Below are 23,755 nucleotides of genomic sequence, written 5' to 3'. Positions count from 1 at the left end.
GTCTATTTTGCGATATTTCCTTCTTTATAAATGACTTTTTATTGAAACATACAGTTAATAGCAAAAGCTAGTTAGTGCTAATTAAAACCTTAAACTTTATAGTTAGCACTGTGCCAACAAGATTGTTATTGTACCCAAGTATGACAACTTATTTGAAACCTGTGCTCATGCATGCTAGAGAATTGGTTTCCTGCTGAGCCACACCCCCTGAGTTCTTTGACACATTTATTAGAAGTAGTGTGGCAAGCTGACCAAGAACGATGTTTGAGAGTGATGGTGGCCCTCAGGTCAAGTTCAGGCTTTGTTTCTTACTGCTGTGTGGGCTTCTTTGAATCTTGGTGCACATGATCAAGCTGGTTTCTTATATGAACAGCCTTGTACCATTGCTTTTCTGAAGCAGTGGGCAGTCTGTGTTGCTGTTGTCAGCATGCCGTCACACCATGCGTGCTGCTTGCCTGCCATGTGGGGCCCGACTGGCTTATGTTTTCTTTGCCAACTTGTAAACAGTGGGTTCCTATTTCCTTGGCTAATTTGGTTGAAAAATTAATGGAAATTGATCATTATATCTATTCTTCTGTTGGTTGTTTTTAGTTGATGGTGTCATCATTCTGTAATTGAGTTTTGAAGTCTTTAATATAAGCATGTTAATCCCTTGTTAAAAACATATAACAAGATGCTGTTTGTGGTTTAATTCTGTCCCTGTGAATTTTACACTATTTATCATGCATTTTCTTCTTTTGAAACCCTTTGTTTTTTTCCCTATCTTTGGAAAGGCTTTAACCACACTAAAGACTTCAAATGGATAGCCCTCGAATTTTATGTTCTAGCTAATCCTTTACTCTATTTTGAAACAAAGATTAAATTTACTACTTTTTCAGATGTTTGCCATATTAGATAACTTTAAAAAAAACGTTGAAGTGGAAGAGCGGGAGTCTGCACCACACCAGATTGTAGCAGTGGGTGTTCACTGGGACAGGCACATCGACCACCTTGTCCGAGAGTTCATGAAGGACCCGTACATCGTGATCACCGCCCTGGAGGAGGCCGCCCTCTATGGCAATGTCCAGCAGGTGATGGGGAGGGGCTGGGAGCACAAGCAAGTGACTTGTATTCATGCTGCTTATTAGAGTGATAACTGTGGTTTCATCACAAAAGTGTAAGTGTGAGTTAGATTTATATTAGGTTCCTATGCGTTCTTTCTGTTAAAATCTCTCAGGGAGAAGTGTAGATGGAATGCTTTGACCTCTCAGAAACCAGCTGGTTCTGTGTTCATCGGCAGGTAGTGCATCTGTGTCTGGAGTGTGAGAAAACCTCCACTTTACTCCAGATTCTTGACTGTGTTCCAAGTCAGGCCCAGAAGACCTTGATCTTCACCTGCTCTGTAGCGGAGACAGAAATTGTATGCAAGGTAAGCATACAGGCCATTCTCAACATGGGTGGGAGCCATCGCTGCATCTGCTGAGCAGAAATGGACTGAGAGGGTAGGGCGATGCAGTCTGGCGGTGTGACACCAGGCTCTGGCGGGGGGCTGGGCTGGGAAGCGCTGAAAACAGGGACCTGGTACGGAGGAGGAGCAGTGCTGTGTGGCTGTGTCCTGTGAAGTGTGAAAAAACACCAGCATCTGTGCTCTCAAGAAAACTAAGAAGGTGGGATAAGGTAATGTCATGTAGAGTACACTGTAGACAGAAGAGCCAGAGAACTTGCCTTAGGATTCATTCTACTAACCTAATTCTGTAAGCATTCGTTCTTAAAAAAAATAGCACCATGTCTTCCTTTCCATGGTAAGACGCTACAGCATACAGCTTGAAAGGCCTTACAGTAGCACACATAATTGGTTTAAGCATACACGTGTGCGCCCACACACATGAACGTGCTAGTTAAAAGAAAGGGAAGTAGCTTTGCAAATAGTGTTTCCCTGAAAGCAGATCTTTAGACCAAACCTACAGAATCATGGGGGGTGCATTTGTCCTAAGTTGGTGGCCTCATTCTCATTTATACTCTTGCTGGTAATTTAGAGTTGACACTGGTAGTTACCAGTAGAACCACTGACTGAACTTCCATGGACCTAATGCGCATGTCTCTGATTTCATTTTCAGGTAGTAGAAAGCAATTCAATATTTTGCTTGAAAATGCATAAAGAAATGGCTTTTAACTTAAAAAGCATTTTAGAACAGTGGAAGAAGAAGCTAAGTTCTGGCTCTCACATTGTATTAAGTGAGTATTTTAATGTATATTTATATTAGACATGGCTGCACTAATAGGGGGCATGTCTTCATATACCTCACCTTTAGACTTCACACTGTTGTTACGATTTCAGAATTCATTAGGAATCTTCATTTCAGGTGAAAATTAACCACCTCCCTTCAAGGTAGATCTAGGGCTCTCAGCTTAGCAGGCAGGGTCCCCCTGGAGTCCCAGTTCGGGTTCACCTATGTACAAAGTCTGTTAGTCTGCATCTGTCTGCCTGTCAGTCCGTCCGTTCATGCACACACCTGTAACAGTACTAAGGTTAATAACAGAAATATAAAGGTCAAAATGCACAGAGCAAGTGAAAACTCTATGGGCAGGCTGATTGCTGATAGAGGAAGGAATATTTTTTGAGCTAAAAGACAGAACACTGACCTGGAATTTTGTCAGTAGGCTGTCGCACTTTAAGGGACAAAAAGAGAAAGATGGTATTTGCATATTGAAAGTGGCACGGGGCTGTGGGTGTGGCTTAGTGGTCAAGCTTTTGCCCAGCATGCATATGGCCTGGGGTCCATCCTCTGCACTTAAATAAAGGAAGTAAAATATAGTACAGAAACGTGGTACTGTGTGGGTGCTGGGCCTGCTGATCTGAGTTCATACAGAAACACCATTCATGAGACCTTGTGGACATTTTCCTCAGCCCTAACAGACGACTGCATACCACTCCTGGCCATCACCGACGCCACGTGTGTGGTTCATTTCAGCTTTCCCTCCTCACCAAAAGTGTTTGGTGGACGCCTGTATTGCATGTCTGATCATTTTCAGAATTTAACTGAACAGGTTTGATCAATTTTTATTCTATTTGGGGTGTGTGTGTGTGTGTGTGTGTGTGTGTGTGTGTGTGTGTGTGTGTGTTTTACTGGCAAATTCAGAGCCTACAAAGCTTCATTGAGTAAGATCAGATTGTTATGGATGAGCTGTGTCTTTTATTCACTCCCAATTTTAAGGGTTCTCCTGCAGAGCAGGGAGATAAGAAAACTAAATCTGTCTTGCTGCTGACTGAGAGAAATGCAAGCCATGCAGTTGGCGTCCTGCGATACTTGGAGCGAGCAGATGCCAAAATCCCATCAGAGCTCTATGAGTTTACTGCAGGGGTCCTGGAAGCCAAAGAAGACAAGAAGGCCAGAAGACCTCTTTGTCCATATCTGAAGGCATTTGGCTTTTGCAAGTAAGTCAGTACTTTTTAAAATTGAGTAGTAATGTATATTAAAGTTCATAGGTAACAAACTTGGTCCTTCATGAAAATATCACCCTTATGTCCCTGTGTCAATACAAAAGGAGCACTCAGAGGTTCCCACATGGTCCTCCAGAAATGACTACCTTCCCATAGCTGTTTGTACTGGCAAGCTCTGCTTTTTTTTTTTAGGTGACACATATTAATAGAATTCAGTGTGATATTTCCATACATGTACATAGGGTACACCAGCCAACTCTAACCTACCGTATTCTACTAACCTTCCACATACCCTTCACAATTGCTAGCAATCACACTTTGGCTTTCTGATCCACTTTTAAGTTTTCACTTATAAGAGAACAAAGTGCTTGTTTTTCTGTAGCTGAATTGTTTTCATTATTTCCTCCTTTTGCTACAAATGACAGGATTTTTTTTTGTTACTGAATATTTCTATGCTCTGTGTGTTTACCCCATTTTTAATGTTAATTTATTAATGAGAATTGTATTAGTTTGCTTTTCTGTTGTATTATAAAACATTCTGATTGAAAACAACTTAGAGAAGAGAAGGTTTGTTGTCCTTGGAATGTAATTGGATACCATAGGCTCATAGGGAGTAGTACTATTAGGAGGTGTGGCCTTGTGGGACTAGGTGTCATTGTGGAGGTGGGCTTTGAGTTCTCATATATGCTGAAGCCACGCCCAGTGGCACAATCTTTTGCTGCTGCCTGTGGATCAAGATGTAGAGCTCTCAGCTCCTCCAGTACCAAGTCTGCCTACACACTGTCATGCTTCCTGCATGGTGATAATAGACTGAACCTCTGAAACTGTAAGCCAGCCTCAAAGAAATTGTTTTCTTTATAGGAGTTGCCATGGTCATGGTATCTCTTCACAGCAAAGAAACCCTAGCTAAGACAAGGTTTATTTCAGTTTATCTGTATTTTGTGGCTTTGTATTTTGTTCTGTGACTACATTGCCATGTGCGTATCCACTTTTAGTTTATGGGCCTGTGGCAGTTTGCAGTTGGGCTGTTACATTTGGTGCAGTTCTCAATGTTCTCCTGCATGTCTTTCTAGGAACTGTGTGTGTGCTCCTTTGTGTGACATGGTTAAGGAGGGGCTCTTGCCTTAGAGGTCAGTTGGCCTTTCTTGCAGATTATGGTGCTGTGTCCTGAGGGGCTAGAGAGATGGCCCAGCAGTTAAGAGTACTGGCTGCTCTCCAGAGGACCTCTGTTGGATTCTCATTAACCCAACAACTGCTCACAACCATCTGTTACTCCATTTTCAGGAGATCTGATACCCTCTTCTGGCCTTTGTGGGCATCAGGCACTCATGTGGTGCACAGACATACATGCAAGCAAAACATCCGTACAAATGATATAAAAATACAAAATTAAAGAAATAAGAATGTGCTAAGGAATAATAAAGAACTCTTAGTTCATACAATGTTGATTAAATAGTGGAGTTATTCTTACATGAGTACTGTTGGTGTCCTCTTCAGTCTTAAGCAACTTAGCATTTAAATGTTTGAAATAAAACTTGAGTGTACCTGCAGGTCAATTTCTTGGAGATGTCTTAACATTTCGTGTTAACTTATTTTCTTTTTGTTTTAAAATCTAGTCTTTTTTTTCCCCCCCCCAGAGACAAAAGGATCTGCCCTGACCGGCACCATGTTAATCCAGAAATGGACACCCCAAGGAAATTATCCAACAAAATTCTGCCAGTGCTTGGACACATTAGGGTACGTTTTGCCTGCATATTTTGTCTACTGGTTAACAGTAATTTTCATAAAGACTTTGTTTTAATTTATTAATATTTTTTGAGAATTTTATACAACGTGTTTTGATCATAGTTATGCCCTTCCTCCACCTCCCCTCAGATCAGCTTCTTACCCACCCAGCTTTGTGTTGGAAAAGCAAAACTGTAAAGTCCAGTTGTGCTACCTACACATCCTTGAATGTGGCCCTCTGCTGGAGCATGGTGGATCTGCCAATGGCTGCACTCAAGAGAAAACAAATGCTGTTTTTAAAGCAGCAGGGAAAATGAAGCACTGTGTGTTGAGTTAGCTTTTTAAGGTTGCTTCAACAGCCAGAGCTGGCGACTCGTAACAGCAGCTGCTTTCTCACAGTTTATGCCCAGGTATGGGCAGTGTGCCAGTGTGCACAGGACAGTCTAATCCTTGTCTTTCCTGTCTCTCCCAACCCCTGCTGCCTCCCCCAGCCCCTGCTGCCTCCTCCCAGCCTCTTCTGCCCCAGGAACCTTGCGGCTTGACATGTCTTGATTTTGGAGTTGCATGTCTCTTAGCCTGCTTCTTCAAGTTGCTGCTTCTATATTCAAGTAGGCGTCTCTTCTCGCTTTTCTCTTATAAAAAAAAAAAAAAAAAAGTACTTGTTACTGGGGAGAAGGCCTACCCATTTGTCTAAAACTATTCCCTTATAGAACTTCTGTTGTATTCAGAAGTTCTACCTATTAAATGGTTGTCTGTGCTTTAGATAGCCTACCATTTAAGGACTCCTTATGTGGAGTAAGATTGCATGAGTCCTTGCGGTGATAATCATATTTGAAGAGACCTTTTATCAAAGAAGGTCATGCTTATTGTGACCTTGGGTGGTAGAATGCCCTTTAAATTTTTAATATTGCTGTATGTTAGTGTGTGTGTGTGTGCATGTGTGTGTGTGCATATGACAGACAGAATAAAAATCAAAATGTGCATATAGAAGTCAGAGGACGACTTTTCACATTGCTGAGGCAGGCACTCTTGTTTCTGCCTTGTCGACTTCAGGCTAGCTTCCAAGTAACAGTTTTCCTATTCCCATCTCCCATCTTGCTGTATGTGAACACCACTTACGCCTTTTTAACATAGATTTTGGGCTCAAGCTTGGGCCTTTGGGCTTATAGGGCAGGTGTTCTTACCCGCTGAATGTCTTGGTGTCCCAGTCTTAAAATTTAGGGTATTATCCAGACGTTTTTGAGGGGTCATCATTCCAATTCAGTGCAGTTTTATTATTGTCATGTTTTTTTCTCTAATTTTTAGTTTTTTCAACTCAATTTAAAGTTTTCCTAATTCACATTTATGTTATTTTTTTTTTTTAGAGGACAGTGCTGAGGCGTGATTCTAGAGCCCCTTAAACATTGCTACTATGTAGTGCTGAATAACCCCACTACACTTTAGTTTATTCATGTAAAATAATAACCTTTTAAATTATGGTCTTATTAGATGATGTCTCGCTATGAACTCTGGCTAGCGTGGAACTCCTTGCTGGCCAGCTTTCATAGTGGCAGGAGGTTTCATGCAGGCTGACATGGGAAATTGTCATCAACAGTCTTAGTTATGGAATGTTTTTTAGCCATAAAGAAGAAAGAAATTCTGTTTTGTAGAAAAGTGGATGTACTGGGAGATAATCATAATAAGTGAATTAAGCCAATCTCAGAAATACAAATATCATATATATTTTCCCCATTGATTTTATAGAGTCATATAAAACATGGATGTGTATGTTAAATGAAAATAGAAGTGAAATTGTCTAGGGGAGCAAAGGGGATAAACAGGAGAGAGGAGGGGCAAGAAAGGGGTGGGTGGGGATTGGGATGTGTGTGAGTTAATATGTTCAACATATTATATATACCTGTACAAAAACTTTAAAATACATATACAGCTTTTTAAATAAATGTATAATGATTTCAGTTAAAAAGTAAACAGAGGAGCCAGGCAGTAGTGCTACACGCCTGCAATCCCAGTACTTTGGAGGCAGAGGTAGGCAGATGTCTGTGAGTTTGAGGATAGCCTGGTCTACAAAGCAAGTCCGGGACAGCCAAGGCTACACATAGAAACCCTGTCTCAAACCACCCTGCACAAAATCAAAGTCCAAGTGGATCAAAGATCTCAACATAAAACCAGAAACACTAAACCTGTTAGAAGAAAAAGTGGGGAAGAGCCTTGAACTCATTGGCACAGGTGACAACTTCCTGAACAGAACACCAACAGCACAGGCCCTAAGAGCAACAATCAATAAATGGGATCTCATGAAACTGAAAAGCTTCTGTAAAGCAAAACACACTGTCAGAACAAAACGACAGCCTACAGACTGGGAAAGGATCTTCACTAACCCTATGTCTGACAGAGGGCTAATGTCTAGTATGTATAAAGAACTCAACAAGTTAAAAAGGAACAAATCAAGTAATCCAATTAAAAAATGCGGTACAGAGCTAAACAGATTTCTCAATAGAGGAATATCGAATGGCGGAGAAACACTTAAAAGAAATGCTCAGTGTCCTTAAGGCATCAGGGAAATGCAAATCAAAACAACCCTGAGATTTCACTTTACACCCACCAGAATGGCCAAGATCAAAAACTCAAGTGACAACACATGCTGGAGAGGATGTGGAGAAAGGGGAACCTTCCTCCATTGCTGGTGGGAATGTAAACTTGTATATTCTGGAAATCAATTTGGCACTTTCTCAGAAAATTAGGAATAGTGCTTCCTCAAGATCCAGCTATACCACTCATAGGCATATATCCAAAATATGCTCAAGTATACAACAAGGACATTTGCTCAGCCATGTTCATAGCAGCTTTGTTCGTAATAGCCAGAATCTGGAAACAACCCAGATGTCCCTCAGCTGAGGAATGGATACAGAAATTGTACATTTACACAGTGGAATACTACTCAGCAATTAAAAACAAGGAAATCATGAAATTTGCAGGCAAATAGTAGGAACTAGAAAAGATCATCCTGAGTGAGGCATCCCAGAAGCAGAAAGACACACATGGTATATACTCACTTATAAGTGGATATTAGACATATAATACAGGATAAACATACTAAAATCTGTACACCTAAAGAAGCTAAGCAAGAAGGAGAACCCTGGGTAAGATGATCAATCCTCATTCAGAAAGGCAAATGGGATAGACATTGGAAGAGGGAGGAAACAGGACAGGAGTCTACCAAACAGGGCCTCTGAAAGACTACTCAGCAGGGTATCGAAGCAGATGCTGAGACTCATAGCCAAACTTTGGGCAGAGTGAAGGGAATCTTATGAAAGAAGAGGGAGATAGAAAGAACTGGAAGGGACAAGACCTCCACAAGGAGAGCAACAGAACCAAAAAATCTGGGTCCAGGGGTCTTTTCTGAGACTGACACTCCAACCAAAGACCATTTATGGTGATAACCTAGAACCCCTGCACAGATGTAGCCCACGGCTGCTCAGTCTCCAAATGGGCTTCCTAGTAAGGGGAACAGGGGCTGTCTCTGACATAAACTCATGGGCTGGCTCTTTGATAACCTCCCCCTGAAGGAGGAGCAGCCTTACCAGGCCACAGAGGAAGACAGTGCAGACAGTCCTGATGAGACCTGATAGGCTAGCATCAGATGGAAGGGGAGGAGGACCTTCCCTATCAGTGGACTAAGGAAGGGGCATGGCAGGAGAAGAGGGAGAAAGGGGGGAATTGGGAGGGGTTTAGGGTGGGTCACCACATCTGGGAAACAAAGTGAATAAGTTGTAATGAACTTAAAAATAAATTAATTATAAAAGTGAACAAAGGAACACATAACCAACTTGCACTTTGTGGGATCTGGGATTGGAAGATCCAGCTCAGGTCTTCAGGGCTGGGTGCAAGTACCTCTACCAGCTGAGCCATCCTCCTGGCCCTAAAGTGAAGTTTTTGAATGATGGAATTTTTTCTCTAAAAATCTTCTGTTAAATTAAATCAAGACTGTGGTATTTTTCTTGTTTTGGTTCAGTGTTTGGCCTGCTTCCTCGTTTATTCTTCTGTCCTTCTGTGCATACTTTAGGTTGTTAGCACATTTGCTGATGTCTGCAGATGACACTTGTGCGGATTGTATTTCAGTTGTCTTCTACAGTTGCTCATTGCATTTATTTCAGATAATACCTTTTTACATTTCAAATGCAACCAATTACTTTGGTCGTATAATTGATAAACAAATGGATCTTTATGCAACTCTCAATGTGGAAATGAATGAATATTTTAAGGATCCCAGTAATAAGGCAGCTGCTGAGAAGGTGGAAAATTTGGGGTTGTATGGATTAGAAGAAAAAACACTTTTCCAGAGGTAAATATTGAGTAATTTAAACAGTGTTGAATGCTCATTCTCACCATGGTCTGTTGTGTGAGTGTCTGTACCCTGAGCCTGGCCACCTCCCAGGAAGGTGGCGCTTGCCCACTGCTCAAAGCATCTGGAACACATGTGCATAGAGTACTGTACTAGTTCCTAAGCATGGAGTACAGTAGCCATGTTACTCCAAATATTTATTGATCCGGCACTATGAGTAGTACATACACGCCTCTGCAACCGGTTGAATTTCTCTCTGATTCCTATAAAAGAGGCATAAATGGAGCCCTGGCTTTGTTGAGTAATTTGTCTAAGCCCATCTCAGTGGGTGGCACAGTTAGTGTTCAGCCTGGCCACCCAACCCATGTATTTATTTGCACCTACCTTTCTGAATGCACATGGCCCACACTGTTGGTATCAGCCTCATCTCAGAAACCTAGAGTCTCTGCCTTGTCCCATTCATTAACTTTTGTTCGTTTAGCAGAGACAGGGTTTGCGCTGTTAGAAGTGTGCATGCTGAGGACTGCTGTGCTGTAGAGGAACCTGCTGAGTGCGGCAGAGTAAAGCGCCTCCTGATGTCCCTGCTGTTCCTCAGGGTGCAGGTGCTGGAGGTGAGCCAGAAGGAAGACACCTGGGGTTTGGGGAGTGTCCTGGTGAAATTCATAGATGAAGGCAGGACCAAGCTCATTGCAAGAGATCAGCTGCTGCTGCTCCCAGAGAAGTTCCACACTCTGCCCCCTCAGGCAGTGGAGTTCATTGTTTGTAGAGTTAAACCAGCTGACAGTGAAATTGAATGGAACCCAAAGGTGAGTTACTTTAGCTTCTTATGTTTATTGACTTAGACAATACAGTTAACCCAGAATATACTAAGAATTGGTACATAGTTTCAGCGTGTATATGTGTCGGGGGAGGGGCTTGTTTGTTCTTAACATGGGGGACTTACTATGTTGCCCATGAAATTGCAGTCATAGTCATTAATGGTAAAAACAAAAGAAATTCAACTTGAAAAAGAAAACTGAGTACCTGTGAAAATAGGGATACAAGTTATAGATATTCCATGGAGAGGTTAGGTGATCCTGTCAGCATTGGTAGTGTGGATTTAAAATGAGAGAGATAGGTGGCCAGGACAGGTCACAAAGACTTTTTTCTGGACCCCATGGGGTCACTAGAATGTCATCAGTCAGATGGGGTACCAACAGCAAAGAAAAATGCCTGTTCCATGCAGTGTAACATAGAAGGCCATTCCACTCAGACTCACATGGCAACCTGAGGTGGGTGGAGGGGCCTGATAGATCATCCCATTCTTCACCAGAGCAATGAGTTCTATTCACGATAATGCATCTGAGTCTAGAAGGTCAAGTTATGGAAGCTGGTTAATAGGCGATGAGATAAGCCATTATGATGAGCATTGGAAACTGGCTGGGTTTTAAGCAAGATTAAATAGTACCTAGGCAATAAGTCAGTAGCAATAAGCAATGGGCTTTTTCAGCTGGAACTCTCCCTCCTTTGTTTTAATAAGAACTTACAGAGTGTTCATTGTGTGTCAGGGGCCATACTGAGTTCTGCACTCATCATGAGGAAGGTCATAGTGCTTGTCCTTTAGTCTGTGAAGATGACTTGAAGGACAGTCTGCTGTAGAAATGGGAGGTTCTAGTTAGGCTTTCTATTGTACCACGTTCTGGAGGAAAGGGTTTATTTGGCTTACACTTCTACATTATAGTTTGTCACTGAAGGAAGCAGGGCTGGTACCTGGAGGCACAAGAAGATTTACAGGCCATGCGTGGGTACTGCTTATCGGCTTGTTCCTCGTGGCTTGCTCAGGCTGCTTTCTTATACAATCCAGGACCCACCAGTCCAGGGATGCTACCACCCACAAGGGGCTGAGCCGTTCCCTGTAAATCCTAATTAAGAAAATGCCTTACTGCCAGATCTTAGGGAGAGAAACACTTTCTCAACTACTTTCAGATAGCTCAGCTTGTGTTAAGTTGATAGAAAACCAGCCAGCACATGAGACAAGCTCTCCTGCGAGTTGTTGCCAATTCATTCACTGTCCCAAGAACACTGAAACAATCTCACAGCAAGGACCAACTAACTCTCCTGTTCTGCTCTATAGGGATTACAGTAAGCACAAGAGATAACTGAGACAGGTCTTGACTGCTGTGGCCTTCCTGAGAGGAGAGTGGTTATGTTCCTGTGAAAGAGCAAGGCCCTCAGTTGTATGTCACTGGCTGCAGAGAGCTCTCTGGCTGTAATGCCTTCTAGAGAAGCAAGTAGGATTTCTGCTTCACTCCCTCAGCTATCAGGAGAGGAACTTCCAGATGCTGTAGGTAGTCTGAGGGTCAACAGAGGATCTGAGTCCACCAGCTGTAGTGAGAAATAGCATTACAGGTCCAAAAGCATAGACCTCTCCTGTTCTCGGAACTCACATGAGGTCTTGAGCCAGTTCCTGTACTTTTGCACACCTGCTGTTGCTAAACTCTTCTGCACCTTTAGTAAGAAAGGAGGCAGATGCATGCCTACGGTCATAGAGCTGGTAGGAGAAACAGGTGCAAAGTGTAGGGTGTCTTATGTACTGAACAACATGGAAAGGATGAGATGCTAGCGGGTGTGGTGGCACATGCCTGTGAACCCTCGGGAGGCAGAGGCAGGTGGATCAGTGAGTTTGAGGTCTGGTCTACAAAGCAAGTCCAGGACAGCCAGGACTACATAGAAAAACCCTGTTTTGAAAAACAAAAATATAAAAAACAAACAAAAAAAAAAGGATGAGTTGCTTGCCCAAAGGCTCAGTTGAATAACAAAAGTACTTTGTTTCAGGTTACTAGATATATTCATCATAAAATTGTTGGGAAAATACATGATGCCAAAGTGGTACTGGCTTTGGGAAATACTCTGTGGATTGATCCAATGGTAAGTGTGCGGTTTTCTTCAAAAGAAGTCTTCTTGGATAGCTCCCAGAACTGATGTAAAGAATTCCAGTTTGTTGGTAGAAATGGAGGTTTATTTGAGGTTCTATGGTGTGTGTGTGTTGGCGGGGGTTGTTATCTTGTTATTTGGGTCATGAGTTTGGTGTGGGTTTTGTTTTTGCCTGGTGAGGTATTTTTCATGGTGACAGTGCATGTGGTCATTGTATATAATGCACATCTATACCATGCATAACTTGAACCGCATATATGATAAGTACCAAACATACATAGCATGAACCTTTCCTCACTGCACATGACATTGTCCGGTATTTACAATGATCAAAGTTTCATTTTATCCTTAATTTGAATTATGAATCGCAGATCATTACATGGGTTTCTGAGCCTCCTGCCCAACCCAGAGCATAGGTCAGAGTCTGCAGCCAGCGTGCTTGCCTTTCTAGTTTCTAACGCTCTGGGCCTTGCTGGCCAATCACTAGTGAGAAGCCCTGTCCTGGCTTCAGAGCTGTCCTCATGTTTATAGTTTCTGCCTTGTTCCTTCTTCATCAGTTGAGCTCCCACTATGTGCTAAAGCCATACTGCACCCGTAAGTTCCATGTGTGGGAAGAAGAGCCTATGGTGCCAGTATGGAGAAGAAAGTGTGACATGTGGCTCCAGAGGCCTGTAGGCTTCTTCACAGTTGTACTGCATTAGACAAGCCTTATTTGTTACGGTCACTTATATAATGGAATTCGGTTCCCTTCTTGTTAAAAGTAAATTTCTTAAAGTTGGAAAAGCTTTAATACATTAAAGTGGAAGTTTAGGTATAAGATTTATGAATAAGAGAAAAAAATCATTTTTCAGAAAGAAAAATTTCAATTACCAGAACAGGTAAGCAGAGATATTTAGGATTCATAAGTTGTTTTGTTATAGTTAGGATTATAGTTGTCCTTTATTAGAGAAAAAAAAAAAAAGATTAAGCAAGGTTTTTTTAAAATACCATCAGAATAAGAATCAATAAAGAAAACCCACTTGAAAACATGTTGTTAGAACTGCAGAGTGTTGGGCAGTGTCTGCGGACATACTGAAGGGAGCAGCGCCCCAGCTTGTCCTACCGAGCAACTCCCCTTCGCTGTGAGGGCTGACTCTTCTATGCATCCCTCGGTTGGAGTGTGCCCTCAGTAGGGTCAGCCTGTTCTCATCCCTGTCCTTCCACAAAATGGGGCACCTGACCTGTGTCCACACTTTTCCACATAGGAATTCCACTGTTGGACTTTTCATGCTTGCATAAATTGAAATGCTTTGGTGGGGGAAAAGACAAACAGATAAAATGGTGTAGAACACAGGACTTGGAGCCTTGGCATGAGGAGTCCTTTAGAGGCTCTTGAGGACTCTGAGCTTTGTCAAAGAGGCCAAAGGAGACTAAGAAAGAAGAAAAGCACAAAGAGTGTGTATCTGGTTACAGCACCCCAGATTGTTGGACACCAAGGCTCTCCTCATAACTCACGATATCACACAGTATGGGATGAGACTTCAGCGGATTCTGCCACCACTTTGGGGATAAAATAACTGGCTGTCCTTGCATACTGAAACCGGTATCCGAGTCATGTGACTTTTAGGAAGCCTTGAGCGGCTGTGAGAGAGCTCGTGATCCAGGCAAGATTCAGAATGTGACTCTTACAAATGTTATGTATTTTTCCCCCCTTTGGTTGAAGGTGCATGTTACAAAACTTTCAAATCTAAAAACTTCTATCATTGATTATAATGTTCGAGCTGAAATTTTGTCCATGGGAATGGGTATTGATAATTCAGAACATGTAGAACAACTGAAAAAACTATACAAAGAAGCTAAACTGCCGGCTTTCGAGGACCTTCCGGGCCAGACCTCGTAAGTCCATTTCTGTCTCCCTGTGGGAAGCTGTTTGGTTTCATGGAAACATAGCAGTGCTGAGATAAAGCTCCACGTTCTAGCACACAGCTTTCAGCACTTTCAGGGTTCAGGGCATCTGGTTCTACACACCAGTTTACCTCTCTAGTGTTGCTGGAGCGGTGTAGACAAAGCCGGGCATTTTAACTGTTTCTTTTACAGAAAGGACTTTTATTGACATTTTGTTTGCAGATAGCTCCATGCGCAGTTTGTTAGTACCCTTGGGTATACTCAAGGTACACTGTGGACACCAGGGGAAAACAGAGATGGGGCTCCCTAGCTTTGCAGTTCATTTGAATGGACAACATCTGTGCTTTGTCTGTCCTATGTCTGGCCACATTATCTCACACTGACCATACATACTGTGTGGTGGAACTGTAGATCTAAGTGTGCACTCTGTGTCCCTGTGAAGTATGTCCCCATGCTCACTTGGTGTGCAGTTGACTGGGCTTGCACATTTGCTGTGCTTCATGATGGTGTCTGCCATCATGAGGAACTGAGTGTGGTTACTGCGACTGCCCACTAGGTTTGTTTTTCTTTTTTCATTAATTTGTTTGTTCATTTTACATCTTGGTCATAGGCCCTTCCTTTCCTCTCAGTCCCACCGTCCTTCCCCAGTTTTTCTTTTTTATGTATTGCAGGAAATAATGGGTTTCATCATGACGTTTTCACACATGCACATAATGTTCTTTGATCGTATCTCTGTTGCACTTCTGTCTCTTCTCCCCCTTGCCTCTCATTCTCCTCCTCCAGATAGTCCCTTTTCTACTTTGACATCTCTCTAAAAAAATCTAGATTCTTCACTTGAAAGAAGAGAGACAGTGTTTGTCTGGGTCTGGCTTATTTCACTTAGTACAGTGATTTTCAGTTTTATCTATCTTCCTGCAAATGCCATTGTTTCAAGTTTTACATATGAGTAAAACGCCACTGTGTATGTTCTCCACATTTTCTTTATTCCTCTACTGATGGGCAACTCTTGATTCCCTGGCTTGGCTACTGCAGGTAGTGTTGAGGGTACACAGATGTGATCACTGAGCAGTTCTCCATACTGGCTGTTGCCAGCTTAAACACCCCCACATGGACTTGCAAGTTGGCTCACAGGGTAAGGGCACTTGCCACCAATTTGATCCACAGAACTCACTTGGTAGAAGGAGGACATCAGTTCCTGAAAGTAATCCTTTGCTTTCCACATGTGTGGAATGGGATGCAGTGCCCTCCACAACATGTAAGGTATAATAAATGTAAAGATTTCCCAATAGGTAGAGCAATTTTTTAAAATAACCATGTGTAGTGCAGTCACTCTGAGAAGTGTTAATCCCACCATTTGAGAATAAAACCACTACCACAAATGTGAAGCAAGCTTTAGTTAAATACTGGCCAGGGTGAAAGGCTCTGGCCAGGTCCATTCTGGAGTTCCCAGAAAATGGTGAGGAATCAGATCACATTTTGCAAAGACTTATATAAAGACTTCCCCATTTCCCTGTCAGATCCAATCAGTACTTCCTCATGTACTTCCTGCCTGCTGCCTTCTGCTTACGCGTGATTGAGCACATGTGGTGCAGTTGGGTCGAGCAGGCTGGCTTTAGGAAGCAAAAACGTGGCTTGCTGTTTTCCATAAACAGTAGCCTCCAACAGCTCTGCAAGCATCTATCTGTGGGCCTTTAAAGGTTAGACACATTTTGTTTTGTGGACCTCTTAGGCATAGTAATTAAAATGTAAAACATAGCTTTGGCTCTCACAGAAGGTTCATGTGATGATTAATACTGACTGTCAACTTGACAGGATCTAGAATCACCTAGGAAAGAGACAAACTGCAGGACATGTGTCTACGAGATTTTTGAGATGGGTTAGTTGAGGTGGGGAGATGTGCCTCAATGGGAGAGCACCACCTCATAGGCTAGGGCCCAGATTGAATAGAAAAGAGAGAGAGCTGAGCACCAGCATCCACTCTCTGTGCCTCCTGACTGAGTCAGTAATGTGCCTGGCTGCCTCACGCTCCTGCCCCATGCCTTCCTCCCACAATGGACTGAACCCTCATATGAATCAAATAGCAACCTTTCTTTACATTGATTTTATCAGGTGTTTTGTCACATAAATGAGAATAATAACTAATAGGGGAAGACAGACACAGCTGTGTGAGTGCCAGAGGATTTGTATCAAGCTGAGCTTGCTGGCTCATGCCTTTAATCCAGGATTTAGGAAACTGAGACAGGAGGATTGCTGTACATTTGAAGCCAATTTGGGCTACAGAATAAAGTCCTATCTCAAAGGAAGGAAAGGGTGTGACGTTGTACCAAAAGCTCTTATCAGAGAGAAAAATATTCTCATCTCACTTCTTAGAGATGAGAACCAAAGACTTGCATCTCTACCTGAGAGAGTGCAGTTACTAGATGGTAGGAGCATGGGCTCGGCTTACTTGACAGCAGGAATGAGCAAGTAAGAGCTGTGGGTGGGGAGCAGGCTCCAGAGAGGGCTCAGGAGTTAAGAGCACTACTGCTCTTGTAGAGGACCTCAGTTCAGTTCTGTGTAACTCTGAAGTGGTTTCCATACTAACTGCACACTTTATATGCATAGCCACAGGAACCACATACTCACCAGAATTTGTGGTCTTTTGTTTTTAATAGTCATTCTGACAGGGTGAAAGCAATCTCAAGTTTTAATTTGCATTTCCCTGACCTCTAAGGATGAACACTTTTTCCAAGTATTTATTGGCCATTGGTATTTTTTTCTTTTGAGGGTTGTCTGTATAGTTCATCAGTCCATTTATTAACTAGATAATTTTGTTGCTTTGTATTTAATTTTTATAATACTTACACATCCTGGATATTAGTCTCCTGTCTGATGTATAGTTGGCAAAGATCTTTTCTCTAATTTCTATAGGCTTTCTCTTCACTCCAGTGGTTGCTGTACAGAATTAAACATTTATATAATCTCATTTGTCAATTCTTGGAATAATCTTCTGTGCTTCTGAAACCCTGGCCATGACATGAGGACCCACTTGATCCCTGGGTTTTACTGCTGTGATCCTCTGTGATCTCAGAAGTTTATTAAATTACAGCCAAAAGGGGAATAGGTGGTCAAAGCATCTGGCAAAGATAAAAATAGTTTGAGATGTAAGTGGTTTTAGCTCTTTGTCGAAGTAAATTAGATACTTGTGGAGTTAGGATAATAGTTGTTTTCCTCACAGGTCAAGGAAACAAAAGTTTCTGTTACTATAAGGTATTCTTTAAAAATAAAGATGTTGTTACTGTTGGGATTTATTCCTAACTCTGAGCAGAGGCTGTGCAAGTCCTCTTCACACAATGGCCTTGGAATTGAGCAGAGGACATCTTGGTTATGGTCAAGGTGGAGACAGATGCAGAGCCTTTGGGGTACAGGATGAAACAGTCTGGAAAAGGAGGCCTATTACATAGTAACAGGTTTTTCCTGCTGATGAAATGAGCCAGTTCAAGTCTGATTAAAGCATAAAGCCAGGTTTATTAGATGCAGCTCTTGGGTAGGTTCTCTGGTCCTGAGGGGGGTGGGGGGAAGAAAGAGTGTGCTCTTGCAGAGAGAAAATGCAGAGAGAGTGAGGGAACCAAAATATCTAGATTTTATAGGGAAGCCCCGCCCCTGCGCTGGAAAGCTCAGGACAGTGGAGAGGTATACCAGGTATTCCTGTTACCACGCCCTAACAGGTAGGGACTGAGGTCAGGTTCACTTTGGTATTTAAATAGGCACCTCAGCCACTTGTCCCAGCGCTAAAACCCAACACATAGCACTTAGATTTTCAAGTTTAGGGTGATTCTGAGAGAGGGGACTGGTGGCCTTTGGTAAGAGTTCAGGAGCATTAGAGTCACAGTAGATGGTAGAGTATGAGTGCGCAGGTTTGCCATCTTTGCCTGTGTAGTTGGACTGTGGGCATGACAAAGGTATGCAGAACTCTTAAAACAACTGGAAGCAGCATGTGGGAATGAGGAGATACAGTGATGCTGAGGGAGATAGGTTGGCAGGTGGTAAGAGGGGGATGAGGCACTGCCTGATGGAGCTGTCACAGGACTGAGGGGCTGACAGATACAGAGATCAGGATTCTGAGATGACACTAAGCATAAGAGGAGATGGTTGGGTAGGGACAGCTCATTAGAGACAAAGCCCAGAGCTGGCTCTTGGATATGTTAAGTTTTAAGGTTATCAAAAAGAAGCAGCTTGGCCTGCTGACACAGGGGGTGGGAAGGGGGTCATGGGAGATCAGTTTTTGGTGGTGACAGTGATGGAGGCCCTCAGCCAGTTCCAGGGTGGTGGCCTAGGTTCATGTAGATGGAACAGAAGCCCCCGGAGACAAAAACTAAGCCCTCTCCCTATTTAGAGGTGTCTGTATCTGTGTCATGCCGGTGTCAACTTTAATTCTCTCTAAAAGCCTGCAAACAGTGAATTACATTGTCATCCATAAGCAGGGGAGCAGGGTTGCAAGGAAGTGCTGCCTTGTGTTATATTTTTATTTTTTATTTGACCTACATGACTGCTATGCTGGTTGTTCTTGTCCACTTGACACAACCTAGACATAGCTAGAAAGACAGAACCTCACTAAGAAAATGCTTCCATAAAATGGGCAAGCCTGTAGGGCATTTTCTTAATCAGTGATTTTTGGGGAGGATCTGGCTCTCTGTGGGTGATGCCACTCCTGGGCTGGTAGTCCTGAGTTGTATAAGAAAACGAGCCAAACAATCCATGAGGAGCGAGCCAGTAAGCAGCACTTCTGCATGGCCTCTGCATCAGGCCCTGCTTCCAGGTGCCTGCCCTGCTCTCTTTCACTAATGGACTGTGATATGGAAGTGTAAACTGAAAATAACCCATGTTAAAGTATCTTTTATTCACCTGATTTAATTGTCGTCTCAGAGGCTACTGCCCCGGTCTGCTAACCAAGGCCTATTCCTGGAAGATTCTAGCCTCTGTACAATCTAATCTAGGCCTAGAATGTTTTCAGCCTCTGAGAGTTAACTGTTAATAAGTTCACCCTTTGTAGTTCTTTCTGAACTCTGGCTGGCTTGTTCAATTTAGCCGTTTCAGCTCAAATTCCTCTCCAAGCTGACTGATTCACTCTGGCTTCTTTCAGTTTCTGACTTTTTGCTCTGTGTGGTCTCAAACTTACTCTATTCTAATCTTCTGGCTCCTTCTCATTCTCAGGCAAATCTGTCTTTACCTGTGTCTACCTTGTTTTCTCTCTGCAACCTGCCTCTGTCCCGGTAAAACTGTCTCTTCCCTCTCTCCTCTGTGCTGCTCTGTATTAAGAGTTGGGCATATCCTGTTCTGCCAGATCTTTGATTCATCACGTTGTCTACCACTCAATTAGACCTCACTTTCAAACATGTGTCTTTCCTTCTACAAACTAATTTTACCTTCATTGTTTGGGATTAAAGGTACGCACTAATTAAAGGTACGCATGCATTAAAGGGCATGTCTATATTCCAGCCAGATTGCCATGTTGCTGATTAAAATTCCTCTGCATGTCATGGTGTTCTATCACAGCTGTAGAAACCCTACATTAAGACAACTAATTGTCTGCTTTAAGAGCCAAAAGAATAGTGATATGTAGTTTTACTTTTTTTTTTTTTTTAGACAAGGTCTCTACATAGCCCTAGCTGTCCTAGAATTCACTGTGTAGACCAGGCTGTCCTTGAACTCAAAGATCTGCTTGCCTCTGTCTTCCAAGAGTTGGCATTACAGGCATACACCACCACTCCTGGCTTTGTGGGCTGTGTGTGTAAATTTTCTTGAAGAGATGGTCACCTGAGTGAAGTGAAGTAGGCTCTAATTGGCTAGTAGGCAAAATCAAAGGGAGATGTGTTGGATTTAGTGGGTTTCTGTGTACATAAAAAGATGTAAATGGAATATAAAATTTTTTCTTATTTTATGTATACTGGTGTTCTTCCTGCTTGTATGTCTGTGTGAGGTTGTCAGAGCCCCTGGAACTGGAGTTACAGACAGTTGGGAGCTACCATGTGGGTGCTGGGAATTGAATCCAGGTCCTTTGGAAAAGCAGTCAGTGCTCTCAACCACTGAGCCAACTCGTCAGCCCTGATATGTATATTTTGGAAGCCTCATCTTAGTCTTACCTCTGAATCTTAAAGCTTCCTCATCCAAGCTTGGAGCTGGACCGCCACCTCCACACCCCCACCCCAGTGAGGTTTACTTTTTTATGGAAACAATATTCTAGAAGTTAGCCTACACTGCTAACAGCATAGACTCCAGGCAGACACACTAGGAGACAGGTGGGGAGGAAGAGAAACCAGCTGTGCACCTGGCCTCTCCTGTCTTGTGTGAGTGAGGAAACTACATATGCTCCTCTTCCCAGTTCAGTGAGTTTGAAGGACAGGCTAGCTGAGCAAATGAGAGAGCGCCTTTCTCTGATCACGTGTCCCTCATCAGATGTGCATGTTTGGAGCAAGAGTACTGAGCAAAGCTGACCGACACTATGCTACCATTGTGTATGGATCACACAGGCTCCAGGATGACAAGCACCTCAGTTGTTTAATGTTGTGGCCTCCTTTGCCAGAGTCTCCTCAAGTTCACTTAACCTCTGCCTCTTCTGGTTAGGATTCCTACCACAATGGAAGACGCCATGTGTTTGCGGGGTACTCAGCAAGGAGATGGAGGTACCGAAAGAGAGGCCGATTCCCAGGTGGACTCAGACAGCCAAAAGCCTGGTTAGTGCCTGCATTTAAAAGATGCTTAACTCGAGTTAGGATTCACATATTTAGGCTTCTCGTTCACTGTGAGAGATGGAAAACAGAGCAGCACACACCAACAGCACTGACCTGTGCTGGCTTCCAGGGATTCTTTTCAGCAGTGCTTTCTCTGTAGGTAGTAGGTCATTTGGTTGGTTGTTGTTGTTGTTGTTTTTTCTGAGACAGGGTTTTACTGTGTAGCCTTGTCTGTCCTGGACTCAATTTGTAGATGATGCTGGCCCCGAACTCACAGAGATCTGCCTCTGCCTCTGTTGGGATTACAGGCATGCACCACCACATCTGGCTTATTGGTAGTGTTTAAGCAGTGATGTGAACACGGTTAAGGGTTTTGTCCCATGTGTGTACCTCTGTCCACACTTAACTCATCCTGGCTGACAGCCTCCAGCACCCTCCCTCGTGACCCAACTTTGGTTTTTCTGAGTTGGAAGTATGTAGCATACACTGTGTTTCCTCCAATCTATAGCACTGTAATCAGTGTTGTTTTTTAATTGTTAGGTTATATTCTATAATAGGAATATACCAGGGCTTTTTGTACCAGTAGTTTACTGGGAAACACCAAGGTTGTTTCTCAGTAGGGGCAATTATGATTAAAGTTGCTCAACACCTTTTTTTTTTTTTTTAATGGTAACTTTAAATGTTTTAGGTAAAGAAGTCTAAATTCCCTTGTCTCAGAAAAGGTATGTTCAGCAGTTGTTCCATCTGCATGTTGATGGAACCTCAGCCTGCAGGTTGAGGGAGCACAAGCAGCCTGGATATCTGTACTCCACGGCAGTCACGTGGACAGCAGCCACCTTCAGTAGAGCGGCTGCTTTCCTGAGAGAGTCTACTATTTGAAAGTTGATTATAGTTTACATTATTGTGTCAGTTTCCTAAAGGATGTGCGATTTAGTTCGAATTATTTGTTACTCAATACCTAAGTTTTAATGAAATTTATACTGTTTGTTTGTTTGTTTGTTTGGAGACAAAGTCTACAGATCTCTGGCTGTCCTGGAACTCACTATATAGATCAGACTGGCCTCTGACTCACAAAAATTGGCCTGCCTCTGTCTCCCAAGTTCTGAGATTAAAGGTGTGCACCACCACATCCAGCTGGAGTTTATCCTCTTAACATAATTCTGCCTGTGAAAGTTGCCTGCCTTGGGCACAAACTCGGTGTACCTGTGTTGTATATAAATAACCTGTGGAATTTTAACATTGACTTTGTATAGAAGTTTTATCTGAGGACACTGGCAGAGCTGACCTCAGCAGAGCTGCACAGCCACATGTGAAAAGGTATGTTTGTACGTATGTATGTATGTGCCCCAGCTGCCAGCTGCCTCTCCACTAGGCTGTGTGCCAGCAAGTGCAGAACCCTTCTCCTTTCCTTTTAGCTTTCACCCACAAGTCAAGTGGTTCCAAAAAGATGATGTGCTCATCTTAAAGATAAAGATAAGGAATGTCAAGGATTATAAGTGCAAATTCTTTACAGATAGAGTCGTTTTCAGGTAGGAGTGTGTATGTGTCTGATACAGTAAAATTGAAATCACATACAACATTTTTAGATGGCCAATTTTATTTCTTATTGAAAACCTAGTGCCTGGGTAGGAAACAAGTTTTACTTGGCTGATATGGAACTTCAAGGTGACATAAGGAAAGATGATTGCAAGTGCATAATCAAAGATGACGAACCTCTCATCACACTTGCAAAAGAGAAGAGGGCATGCTGGTGTGGCCTCCTCAAGCAGAGGGTGAGTTGGTGTGCCTGTGACTGGCTGGTCCTGCCCTTGAATGCCTTGTACTTACTCACCTGTGTCCATTCTTGTGTCACACAGAATCCTAACGTGGCTTTTGACTTTGACCACTGGGAGGAATGTGAAGAGGACAGCCCCTTCTCCAAGGGTGAGATGGGCAGGCCCTGCTCTTCAAGTGGGGGTTGGGGACAGGGAAGTTGGCTGGACACACCAGCTTTTGTTAGGGATTCTACCTTTTAGAAATAAGCTATTAATGAAATTCCTTAAAAATCGGTGTTGCCTTGGTGCTAACTGTTCTGTTATGGACATGTAGCGACCCTTGGTGATGAGCATGCTTCTTTGAGTATTTTGAGTGCAGGGGATGGAGCCCATAGCTTCCTGTACAGTGGGGAAGCATTCTACCGCTCAGTTTCTAAACACTCCTTATAAACTCTTTCACGATGTTCCTTCTTAGAACTGTTCAAGAGCAGCCGCATCTGACCTGCTCACTGCTTGCTTAAATAATTTGAAAGAGCTAGAGCCGCGGGACATTTGCTGCACTGACCAAAGTAATGGGGGGGGGGGGTGTTACGCTGTACTAAAGCATTTCTAATAATACCAACTCTTCTAGTTGTAACTTCTAAAAACCTGTCCTGCAAAGTGGCAGCCTTGGCCGAGAACAGCGGCAGCTCTTCAGACACTGCTGACAGCAGCGAGAGCGAATGAGAGTGTGAATTATTCAGAAGAGTGAGAAGATGAACAAACTGATAAAGCTGTGTGACTGGAAGATAAGGAAACAAGTCATATCTAAACCTTTCACCTTTGAGCGAACTATCACTGTGACACTGGAATGGATGATGAGAAACTCTTAATTGACATCAATGAAAGTGGGGGGCATACCAGCTGATAGATTATGTTAAGAGTGTCAGCAGACAGTCCAGGAATGCTCTGTAGTCAGAGACACAGAAAGTTAGGGACACTTTTGATCCCAGCACTCAGGAGATTG

The 23,755-nt window shown here is 42.9% G+C and overlaps 1 protein-coding gene across 1 annotated transcript in view; it reads left to right on the top strand.

Moving 5' to 3' along the window:
* Positions 1 to 23,733, top strand: part of Tdrd12 (tudor domain containing 12) — a 62,323-nt gene extending 38,590 nt beyond the window's left edge. Inside the window, exons 17-32 of the mRNA XM_055594703.1 lie at positions 879 to 1,070; positions 1,280 to 1,408; positions 2,097 to 2,214; positions 2,888 to 3,027; positions 3,195 to 3,415; positions 5,059 to 5,158; positions 9,301 to 9,488; positions 10,084 to 10,294; positions 12,303 to 12,395; positions 14,104 to 14,276; positions 20,889 to 20,998; positions 22,249 to 22,312; positions 22,411 to 22,524; positions 22,614 to 22,767; positions 22,852 to 22,918; positions 23,381 to 23,733. Of these exons, the coding sequence (XP_055450678.1) occupies positions 879 to 1,070; positions 1,280 to 1,408; positions 2,097 to 2,214; positions 2,888 to 3,027; positions 3,195 to 3,415; positions 5,059 to 5,158; positions 9,301 to 9,488; positions 10,084 to 10,294; positions 12,303 to 12,395; positions 14,104 to 14,276; positions 20,889 to 20,998; positions 22,249 to 22,312; positions 22,411 to 22,524; positions 22,614 to 22,767; positions 22,852 to 22,918; positions 23,381 to 23,475 (2,169 nt within the window). The 3' untranslated portion in view covers positions 23,476 to 23,733. The remainder of the gene's footprint in view (positions 1 to 878; positions 1,071 to 1,279; positions 1,409 to 2,096; positions 2,215 to 2,887; positions 3,028 to 3,194; positions 3,416 to 5,058; positions 5,159 to 9,300; positions 9,489 to 10,083; positions 10,295 to 12,302; positions 12,396 to 14,103; positions 14,277 to 20,888; positions 20,999 to 22,248; positions 22,313 to 22,410; positions 22,525 to 22,613; positions 22,768 to 22,851; positions 22,919 to 23,380) is intronic.
* Positions 23,734 to 23,755: the final 22 nt, after the last annotated feature.

This window comes from Psammomys obesus, unplaced genomic scaffold (assembly GCF_907164565.1).
Source record: "Psammomys obesus unplaced genomic scaffold, mPsaObe1.curated_primary_1811, whole genome shotgun sequence".
NCBI classification, from domain to species: Eukaryota; Metazoa; Chordata; class Mammalia; order Rodentia; family Muridae; genus Psammomys; species Psammomys obesus.
The sequence above is the reverse complement of the archived record's forward strand: the minus strand, read 5'-3'. Positions and strand labels throughout refer to the sequence as shown.